The 12,500-nt window shown below is 21.5% G+C and overlaps 1 protein-coding gene across 1 annotated transcript in view; it reads right to left on the bottom strand.

Moving 5' to 3' along the window:
• The window catches only part of LOC119583479 (TRPL translocation defect protein 14-like), a 101,035-nt gene that overhangs the window by 10,497 nt on the left and 78,038 nt on the right, over positions 1-12,500 (bottom strand). The window contains exons 8-11 of the mRNA XM_037931990.1: positions 11,795-11,929; positions 11,312-11,390; positions 10,035-10,242; positions 9,592-9,773 (exon numbers count right to left, since the gene is read on the bottom strand). Coding sequence (XP_037787918.1) covers positions 9,592-9,773; positions 10,035-10,242; positions 11,312-11,390; positions 11,795-11,929 — 604 coding nt within the window. The remainder of the gene's footprint in view (positions 1-9,591; positions 9,774-10,034; positions 10,243-11,311; positions 11,391-11,794; positions 11,930-12,500) is intronic.

Raw genomic sequence — 12,500 nt, forward strand, 5'->3', positions numbered from 1 at the left:
AATATGCATATACTTATATATAAACACATATATATGAATAATATAGATATATAAATAATATATACAGATAACTATAAATACACATAGATATAACAGATAGATACATATAAAGACAGATACAGATAGTATACACATATAGAGTACAGTATACATATAATAACAATATATATATACACACTATATATATATATGCACATACAATATATATACACAATGGATACATATAACAGATATAATACAATATATACACATAGAATATGATATACATATATATACACATAAGATAGAACATATACATATAGACACAGATAGTAATACATAGACATATAGATATGACACACTAACACACATATATAATAGACATATATAATAGATGACATAACAATATAGATATACATATACAGAGACACATAGACAGGATATATGTAACAGAGATGATAATACATATACACATATACAATAGATAGTACATAATAGACTATAACAATAATACAGATACATAGAGATATACAAACATAATAGATACAGACACAGAGATATACAAGACAGACACATATATACATAACAGAACATATACAGTACATATACATACAATATACTACACACATATATATATAGAGAATAGATATAAAACAGAGACAATATTATAGCATACACACACACACACCACACACACACACAACACACACACACACACAACCACACAATATATGATATATAACATAATGAGAAGATAATGGATATACAGAAAACAAGATATACAGATATGTACAGATAAAGATAAACAGATAGATACAGATAAGACAGAACATATGAGAGCATAGACAATATGAGACATAAATACATAGATAGACAAAACAGAAGAACAATAGACAAGAACATAAAACATAAAACATAGATATCATATATACATTATTAAAGTATAATAAACATATAGTAGACATATATATACAATATAACATATATATACAGAATATAAATATACAATGAGAGATTATATAGACATAAGACAACATATAATATATAAGATATACATAAGAAGACAGATATATACAATATAGACATAAATAAGATCTACAAGAACATATAACAATATAGACAAATACAATATATATACAATATAGAAAAGATATAGATACAATAAATAAAGATATAACAATATATACTAATATCATAGATAATACATATAATATAATATACATATACATATAGATATACATAATATAAAAATATATACATATATACATATAGATATACATATATATACAAGATACAATAGATATACACATAATTTAGACATATATACAAATAAATAAGAAATGAATATAACATATATACAAGTAATGATATAGAAACATATATACAAATAGATAGATTAAATATATACATAAGATAGACTATACAATAAATAATATATACATATATAAAACATATATATACATATAGAAAACATATATACATATATATTTTATATATATGATATATATATATGTGGTATATATATATGTATAATATTAATATATATATTAGAATATATATGTATATATATCATGTATAGTATATATATGTAATATATTATATAAGTATATAGATATGTAATATATGTTATATTATTGTATAAATATATGTAATATATAGTATATATATACATAATATGTATATATATATATACAATAATAATATAAGAGACAAATATAGAAAATAATAAATATATATAATATAATATTAATATATATATATAAATATATATATAAACAATTAAATAATAGAAATACACATATAATTATTATATATACACATAATATATTATATATATACAAATATAATAAATATATACACACATATATAGAGTAAGATAACACAAATAAGAGGATATATAACACAGAAGATATAATAATATACACATATATATATATGATATATAGACAAGTAAAAGATTAATATAAACAATATATAATAATATACGACTAGAAGATAAGTATACAAGATATGATAAAAGAGACAACATAATATATATATATACACATATATATAGAAAATAGAAAACATATAGATATAATACATATAGATATATAGATATACATATATAATAATATATACAAAAATAGTTTAATAATACATATAGATATAAATAACATAATGATATGTATATATATAGACAATATACAGAGATAAGTATAATATAGTATAAAATATATATAGATATATATATATCAATAGATATAATATATATAAGAATATAAAGATAGATAATATAATATATATATAGTAGATAATAGATATAACATATATAGTAAGATAGATAGAATATATATAGAGATATATATAATTATATTTTATATAATTAAATATATAATATATAGTACAATATAGAGATTAATATATACATATATATATTAATATGACATTATATGATATATATATACAAAATATAGATAAGATAAGATATAGAATATAAGATAAAATTAATAATAAGATATATATAATATATAGATTAATACAGATATAAGATATAATATATGACATAGATATAAGATATAAAGATAATACATATATATATAATAGATACAATATATATATATATGATACATAGAGATGTATATAGATATACAGATATAGATATATATAAATATATATATAATAAATATATATATATACATATATATATATATATATACATATATATATATATATATACATTTTTTATATTATAATATAATTTTTATTATAAATAATATTATATTTATACATAATATTAAAATTATATAACATATAATTAATAAATAAATTTATTTTAATATATAACCTATAATTATATATATTATCCCATATAAATATACATATAAATATACACATTTTTATACATATAAATATATATTAAAAAATATATATAATATAAAATGTTTAAAAGATAATTAAAATATTAAAATATCATATAGTTACATAAAAATAAAAAAAAATTAAATTTCCCAAAAAACCCAATTCCCAAAATGCATTTCAAATGTCATGTAACAATATCCAACTACTCTGTTTTCATATTAAAAAAAAAGAAAAGAAAAAAGAAAAAAAAAGAAAAAGAAAAAAAAAAAAAAAGGGGAAAAAAAGAAAAAGGGGCAAGTTTTAAACATTCTTCAGTTCATGCAGTTAAGAAACCCTTTTAGTCAACCAAAAAATTTTTTAATTTAAAAAAAAAATTGCAGTTAACATTTGAATATGTGTTATTTTTTAAAACTTTCAGAATTCTTTAAGTCATGTTACGGGATTCCCTAAATAAAAAAATGTCCCACACTTTTTTGCACTTTTTCAAAAACTAATGGGGCATTTTTGGGTTTTATTTTGGTTTTTTAATAATGGGGGATTTGAGAAGCATTTTTTTACCTTTTCTTTTGCTTTCTCAAAATTAGTTTTTTCCAAGGGTTTTTCTAAGTCCGAAAAAATTAAGGCAATTTTATGATTTTTTTAAGGAATTAAAAAGGTTAAGTGCATGCAAAAGGGCAAGGGGCCCACGGGCTTTCAGTTATGAGAAAATTTTCTCATATAAGCACGCACTCATGTGGGTTTTAAAAAAGGCCCTTTATTTTAGAAAAGGAATGTGCTCAAAGCTTTTTCTTTTTTAAAGCATTTATGGATAAAGGCATACTTTTGACTCACACATACAGGCACGGGGAATATTTGGGAGTACAAACACACACACACACCCCCACAAAACCCAAAAAAAAAAAAAAAAAAAAAAAAAAAAAAAAAAAAAAAAAAAAAAGAGGGGGGGAGAAGGGGAGAGGGGGGGGGAGAAGGGGAGAGAAAAGGGGAAGAGAGAAAAGGGGAAGAGAGGGAGAAAAGGGGAAGGGGGAAAAAGGAAATGGGAGGGGGAAGGGAGGGGGAGAAGGGGGTGAGAGAGAGGGGGAGGGGAGAGGAAAGGAAAGGGAAAGTGGAGGGGAAAGGGAAAAGTGAAAAGGGGAGAGTGAGAGGAGAGGAGAGGAGAGGGGGGAGGGGGAGGGGAGAGAGCGGGGGAAGAAAGGAGAGGGGGAGAGGAAGAGGAAAAAGGAGAGTGAGGGGAAAAGAGTGAGAGTAAAAGAGGGAAAAGGGAGAGGGGAGAGGAGAGAGAGTTTGGGGGGAGGAAAAGGACGAGAGAGGAGAAAATTTTGAGAGAAGAGAGGGGAGAGTGAGAGAGGGGAGACGAGGGGGAGGGGGAGAGGAGAGAGAGAGAGAGAGGGCAAAGCCCCTGTCACAATATATACACCGGGACATAAAAGGGGTTCAGGGAAAAGGGGGAAAGAAAAAATACATGAACACACAAAATTATAAAAATATACACCCTTAATTGACCAGAAACAATATTTTAACAAAAAAATCCAAAATTTAAAAAAAAAATACACAAATTTCTGAGAAAGAGGTAAAAAAAACCTCCCAAAAAAAAACCCACGCATTACAAAACCTTAAAAAATTACTTTTAAAATTTCCTTGTATTCTCAAAATTACATGTTTCATAATAAATTTAAAACAATTAAAGGACACACTGGCTCTCATATACTAATGCACTGCTCAACTGTATTGGTTTTTAATGAAAAAAAAAAAAAAAATATACCCAAAATTTTAAAAGTATGAAAAAATTTTTTGCCCGACTCATCCACATCTAGAAAAAAATCCCCAAATGGGGATTAGCTATTTTATTTTTTTTAAATTTTTAGAAATTTCACAGCCCCTTTCTGGAGGAAAAGGGAAAGAAATTTAAATAAAATGTTTTTTCTATCTATCCCATTCCAGAATATTTCCCGTTTTCAAAAGGGTTTTAAGGGGGGAGGGATATGAATATACTATTTATAAAATATAACCCCAAACAAACACTCATCTAAATACATACATACATTTCATATATAATATATATATATTTTATAAAAATATATATTAATTTTATAAATATATATTATATTATATATATATTAAAATAATATTTTTGTTTGTTGTGGGGGTGTGTGGTGGGGTTTTTTGTGTGTGGGGGTTTTTTGTGGGGGGTGGGGGTGGGGGTTTTTTATTATATACTTATATAAAAATATTATTATTGTTTTATGTTTATAATTTTTAATTATATACTAATAATTGGGATATGTTTTATAATATACCCATAATGTATATAAAAGTTTTGGGATATTTTAATATTTTATGTGGGGTAAGTAATTATAATATGTGGGGTGTATAGGTATTTTTTTAATATATGGTGTGGATATGTAAAATATATATATATGGTGGGTATATGGTATAATATTTTTTAATATGTGGGTTTTTCTTATATAATATTAAATATATTTTAAAAATTATATTATATTATATATTAAAATATATTAAAACCTTTTAAAAATATATATAGATATATAAAAATATATATAATATATAATAATATATTTTATATATTTTATATATAATATAACCATACAACATATTTTATATATATTTTATTAAAAATATATATAATTATATATATAAATATAATATAGATATATACATATAAACACATATAAATATACAAATAGGCCAAAATATATGCATATATAGGCAAAATATTATTAAAAATACATTATAATTTGTATATAATATAAATTTAAAAAAATATATACCCATAAGATAATTTATAAATATATTTAAACACCCCACCCCACACAACACACACAACACAAACCCCCAAAACCAAAAACAAAAAATAATATTAATATATAATATAATTTTAAATAACATATAATACAAAAATAAAACATTTACATTTTCCCTACATTAAAATAAAAAACATACTACATATATAGGGATATGGTTTTAAGGGAGGGATATGTAAGTTTTAAAGTATATGTATATGTTGGGGATGTGTGGGGTGTTTTTTTATATATATATATTTTAAAAAATTATATATCTATATAATATTATATATATATATGGGGGTGGGGGTTGGGTTTTGTGTGGGTGTGTTGTGTGTTGGGGGTATAGTGTATATAATGATAATATATATAATATTAAATATAATATTATATATATTAAAATATATATATACACCCCACACACACACACACCCCACCACAAAAAACAAAACCACCAAAAACATTAAAACATTTTTAATACCCTACACCTAACATACACTACACATACAATACAAAATAACCCCAAATTTAAAATACACAACACAAAACATACTATATATAATTATATAATATATATATAATATAATTATATATATAATATATAAGGGATATGTATATGTATTTTGTAAAAGTTTGTAAGTTAGGGATAATTTATATGTATATGTATATTTATATGTATATGTATTTTAAAAAATATTATATAATTATATATATATATATAGGTATATATAATGTTTATTATGTAAGGGGTATTTTAAAATAATAAGATATATATATATATGGGAATATTTGAAGGGGATTATACTAATATAATTTTAAAATAGGATATATTTTAGATTAAAATTTTTTAGAAAAATATATATATATATATATAAAATGGATATAATATATATATGTTTTGTTTTGAATTATATAAGGGAAAATTAAGTATTATAGGTTTTTTAAATGGGAAAATAATAGGGATAGGATAAGTATAATATATATGTAATATATAATTTTGTATAAATTTTATTAGGGATATATAATGTAAAAATAATATGTTTTAAAAATTATGGATAATAATTTTATATATGATATATATATGGGGATATATATAGGGATATAAAAATAATAAGAAAAGGAAGAACCATATAATATATATTAACACATTTTACATTAAAATATATTTTATTTTAAAATTTCATACATTATAACAAACAAAATATATTTGATAGAAAATACCCTATATATACAACAATATAATTTTTACACAATATATATTAAAATATTAATTAATTAAAATTATAAAATTATATATATGGTTTTATATAGATGGAAATATAATTTTATTTTATATATATTTTATATGGGCGAATATTATTTTGTAGATATATTATATTTAAATTTTAAATTTGAAATGTATTAAAAATATTTTATATATATTAAAAGATAGGGATAATTATAAAATATGGATATATATTATGTATATATATATCTGTATATATATATAAAATATGATAAATAATAGGGATATATATAATAAAATATTTTAAAAATAATAGAGGTTTTATATTTAAAGGAAAAAATATTATTTAATATATTATGTAATATAATATATGTAAAATTATATATTAATATATTATATAAAGATTATATAAAAATAATATAATATATATATATAATAATAAATATATCCCTTATATTTTACAAAAATTTTTTTTATATAACAAAAATTAAAAATATTTTAATTTTACCCTTATATTAAAAATATAATATTATACATTATTTTATTTTTTATTTAAATTAAAATTTTATACCAAAAATATATTTATAATATATAAAATATAATATTATATATATATTATCCCTATATATATATAATTTTAATATATATTAAATATACCTAATATATTATAAAATTTAAAATATATATAATTTCTATAAAAATATATATATAAAATATATATAAAAATAAAAATTTTTAAAATTTTTATAAATATATATATAATTATATTATTTTATATTTTAATATAATAATATATATTATATATACATATTATATATAAATATATATATAATAAAATTTTATATATATATAAAATACTTTAAAAAATTATATATAATTTATATAATAATTTTAAAAAATAATTTACATATTATATAATTTTAAAAATATTTTAAATTTTAAAAATATTAATTTTACATAAAATATATATTACATAAAATATATTTTTAAAATATATTTTATAATATAATATTTAAAATAAATTAAAATATTATATATATATATATATATAATATATACTTTTTATATATAATTTTATATTTTAAAATTTTTATATATGTACAATATTTTATATATTTTAATGGGAATTTTATGTATAATATTTTTATATCAAAATTTTACTATATAAAATTTTAAAATTATAATTAATAACAAAACATATATACAATATAATATATATATATAAAATTCATATAATTATTAACAAAAAATATATTATAATTTTATATAAATTTTAATTTTATATATTTTAAAAACAAAATATACATATAAAATATTTTACAATAATACAAATATATATACAATTTCATATAAAATTTCATATAAAAATAACATATACATAAAACATTAATTTTATATACAAATATTATTTTTATAAAATATATTAATATAAATATATATAAATATAAAATAATAACATATATTACAATACAACCCCAAAAATTCCCTTTTTCCATATACCAAACATAAACTTTTAACATAAAAATTAAAAAAATAAAAAAATAAAAGGGTATTAAAATTAAAATTTTTTTTAAAAAAAATATTATAATATAATTTTAACCTTTTTTTCACAACAAAAAACACAAATTTTTTTAATTAAAAAAAAAAAACCCCAAACTTTTAACTTAAGAAATTAAAACACAAGTAAAAAAAGAAAAAATGGAAAAAGGGAAAGGACACCAAAATAAAATTGCTTTGGGTTAAAAAATCAAATTTTGGCCTAAAACCTTTAAATCCTTAAATTTTTTTACGCAACCTTAAAAAATATTTGGGTTTTAAAAAAAATTTTAAAAATTTTTAAATTTTTTCTAAGAAAGAAAAAAAAAAACAGAAAAAAAATGAAAATTGGCCCAAAAATTTAAAATTTTCTTTGAATGGGTTTTTATTGTAAAGGAATTGAAAAAATTGGGAAATTTCAAAACCTTTAAAGGATTACAACCTTATTTTGGACTTTTGAATTCAAAAAATAATAAAAAATTTATAAAAATTTTTTCCACTACCCTTTTTTTAAAAAAAAAATAAAAAAGCTTCTTAAAAGATTTGGCCAAAAAATTTTTTATTCTGGAAAAATTTTAAAAAAATTATATAAAAAATTCCCTCTTTAATTTATTTTAAAAAATTTTTTTAATGAAAAGCCCTTTTTAAAAAAATTCAAAAACGTATTTTCCCTTTAATAAAAAATAAATTTTAAAAAATCCTTATAAAATTTTACGTAAATTTTGAAAACTTCCTTGCAATTTTAAAAATGGGAAAAAACATTTTGGAAAAATTTTCGGAAAAATTTTCAATTTTAATTTTTATATCAAAAAAAAAGGCTTAATTAATTTAAAAAATAAAAGGGGGTTTTTTTTAAAAAAAAACTTAATTATTCTGAAAATAAAATTCCCCCAATTCCAAAAAACAAAAAAAACAAAATTTTCAAGAAAGTTCCAAAAAAAAGGTTTTTGATTATTTAGCTCAAAATTTTGGAAAAGTTAAATGGGGAAGTACCAAATGCTACCCCAAACCTTCTATCCTCACTCTGGTGGGGAAAAGATTTTTAAAAAAATAATAAAAAAGATAAAAAAAAAGTTATCAACCTCCCTGAATCATTCTTGATAGTGCTCTCAGCCAAACTTAAGCATGTAGGTTCCAAACACTAACTCAGGGATCTATGGCACAACACCAGGGCTGCCGCACAACTCATGATGAGGGTACAAGTCTAACCTGCGATGTTGACACAGAACTTGTTGGTAACACCCCATTCGTCACGGAGACTTAGGTTGAACATCGAGTAGTCTGGTCTGCCAGTTACTTCAGCTTCAATGTTGAGGAATGAGGGCAGACGACGTTGCAGTTCCTCTGAGGGGAGGGTGGAGTAGGTCTCCAACAGGATGAGGCCTTCACACCTGCAAGGGATATTTGTCAAGCCTTGCTGTACAATATTATGTAATCAGTAATCAGCTTCTTATGAACAACATATAAAATGACATATATAATTAAAGTAAATATGCTAAAGCAAAATGAAGTATAATAATTATACAACAAAAAACTAAGTTTGTAAAAGAACTGAACATCATAACAGTTCTATGAAACTGTCTTTGAATATCAACAATGCTTAAAAGTAAAAGACAAATATTCTTAAAATTATGCCACCAGATCCCTGTTACCTTTGGTGGCAAGGCTTCTGGTAAATGTCAAGCTGGAAATACTGGTTGTTGTGAAGGAAGCACCGACGGATCTTGTAAATGGGGTAATGGTGTTCATCTGCTTGAGCTGACATGTTGTTCCAGTCTCGTTGGCTAATAGCTGTCTTCACCTCTACAATCTGCCCCAGCTGTTCTGGCTTGCGGATAGTGTGTGTGTAACTGTGATGGCCTGGAAAATTAAGATTAATGTTACTATAAATAAGAGAAATGAAATTTTAAAAAGTTATTTTCATAGTAATATCATAATGTATATACAAGCCCTTGTTTGTATAACTGATGATCAGAAAAATGAAGGCAACAAATATATAATATATATATATATATATATATATATATATATATATATATATATATATATATATATATACATATATATCATATATATATATATATAATATATATACAATATATATTACATATATTATAATAATATCATATCATATAATATAATAATACATATATATATACATATACATATATAATACATATACATAATTTTATACATATACATATATATCACATATATATTATACATATATTATATATTAATACATATATTATATACATATAATATATATATACATTTTATATAATATAATATACATTATATATATAAATATTATATATATATATATACATAATATTATATATATATATATACATATATATATATATAATAAAATTAATATACATATATATTACTTACATATATATACATATATATAAATATACTATTTTTATAATATATATATAATATATATATCATACTATATATATAATATATATATATACATATATATATTATATATATACTAATATATATATATATATATATTTATATATATATATATATAATATATATAAAATACATATATATTATATATTATTTAAAATATATATATATATCATATATATATATATAATATATACATATATATATATATACTATATATATATACATATATATATATCATATATATATATATATGATATATATATATATATATATATATATATATATATAACATATATTATATATATATATATACACACACACACACACACCACCTTACATAATGGGCCAATCCACGGAAATTAAAAAAAATACTATATCATTGCTAGTCATTAGTGTACATAATTTTTCGCATGAGTATATATCACAACTTATATAAAGGAAATGCCATAAGGAGTTTTGAAAAAAAAAAAAATTGTGCACAAGCAAAATAACTGAGCCCTACCATTTTTGCCTCGTTTTCTGAGCCGTGCTTGCATCTTCCGAGAGTTTGTGCGAAGATATATATGCTCGACACTGAAGTCCTGAAATTATATTTCAAAAGTTTGTTATAGCTGGTCTTACAATTTCTCTTGAGGTTTATTTTATTTGAGTTTCATATTCAAAGAAATTTTATATTGGGATCAGGTATACAAAACAATACAGGAATGTTTATATCATACTATCTAAATTGATATATTCCTGAAATAGCAACAGCAGCTAAAAAGTAGATTCAATTCCCATCACTTCCTCACTTACTGATTAAACTTCTACAAAACCAGTCATTCTCATTTCAATCACATAATACCTATAACATAAAACTATCACTTAGAACTCTATATTCAACTTAAAAGGTTCAACCTCCTCACATAGAACAAAAAGTCCAAAACTACAGTTGATAACATACACACACACACAAAAAAAAAAAAAAAATACTCCAGAAACTGACTTGGAAGGTTGGGAAAAGACCATCATCAGGCAATGGTCCCTTGACGAGGAATTTAAGTTTGCGGGCGTTGGTCTTCAATCTGTCACCTGTGTCTACGCCAAGCTTCTGACAAACAACACTTATCATTCGACGCATCTGTGGAAGATTGGGGCTCATATATACTTATATTAGAATGAGTGCATTGTGAAAAATGCAGTGATAAAAGATCATATAGTATGGGAATTAATCAAATCAGCAATGGAAAGTTATGGTAAAAAAATAAGGATCATGTAAAATTACACCTTCCTGAGAGCAATGTAAGAAATACATACACAAGATTAAGAAACCTTCTTGTGTAACATGTATGAGTCAGCCTTCTTTAAAGACAATATGATTATTTTTCTTTTATGTGCAATACTTTTCTTGACCAGTAACATATGTCACATTCAAAATAGATTTGTGATTATTCAACATACCAGTAAATATAAGTAAGAGATGAGAAATAAAGAATTATAAGGGAAAAATAACAAGGGAAAGAAGAAATTAATGTAAACCAAGAACTTAAAAGAAGAGACAGAGCAAGAGCAGGAGGAGGAGGAGGAGGAGGAGGAATGGAGGAGAGGAGGAGAGGATAGGGGGAGGTACAGGGGGAGGAGATGGAAGAGGAGGCAGAAGTAGAGGTGAAGGAGAAGGAGAAGGAAATGGAAGGAAGGATGGGTGTGAGGTG

The sequence above is a fragment of the Penaeus monodon genome, chromosome 2 (genome assembly GCF_015228065.2).
Source record: "Penaeus monodon isolate SGIC_2016 chromosome 2, NSTDA_Pmon_1, whole genome shotgun sequence".
NCBI lineage: Eukaryota > Metazoa > Arthropoda > Malacostraca > Decapoda > Penaeidae > Penaeus > Penaeus monodon.